Below are 257 nucleotides of genomic sequence, written 5' to 3' on the forward strand. Positions count from 1 at the left end.
GTTACCAAGCCTCCCCTCTCCCGCAGGTACAGACAACGACGGAACCTCACGTGGCAGCACCGAGCCTGTACTCTCGCAGGTGCATTTATCTTCGTGGTCTCAGACGCTTGCCTGGCACTCCTGCAGGGCCTCAAGCTGGTGCCATTCCCTTACGGTCGCCTTCTCACTATTCTGACCTACTACACGGCACAGTTCCTTATTGTTATTGGCACTGATTACGGTAGAGCCAGGTAGTGAGGGGATGAAGTTGTGTAAAA

The 257-nt window shown here is 54.1% G+C and overlaps 1 protein-coding gene across 1 annotated transcript in view; it reads left to right on the plus strand.

Annotated features, from left to right (window-relative positions):
• LOC119594127 (lysoplasmalogenase-like) overlaps positions 1–257 on the plus strand; it is a gene marked incomplete at its 3' end in the record, with an annotated part of 6,143 nt that extends 5,886 nt beyond the window's left edge. The window contains 1 exon segment of the mRNA XM_037943192.1: positions 27–257. Coding sequence (XP_037799120.1) covers positions 27–234 — 208 coding nt within the window.

Source organism: Penaeus monodon, chromosome 33 (genome assembly GCF_015228065.2).
Source record: "Penaeus monodon isolate SGIC_2016 chromosome 33, NSTDA_Pmon_1, whole genome shotgun sequence".
Taxonomy (NCBI): Eukaryota; Metazoa; Arthropoda; class Malacostraca; order Decapoda; family Penaeidae; genus Penaeus; species Penaeus monodon.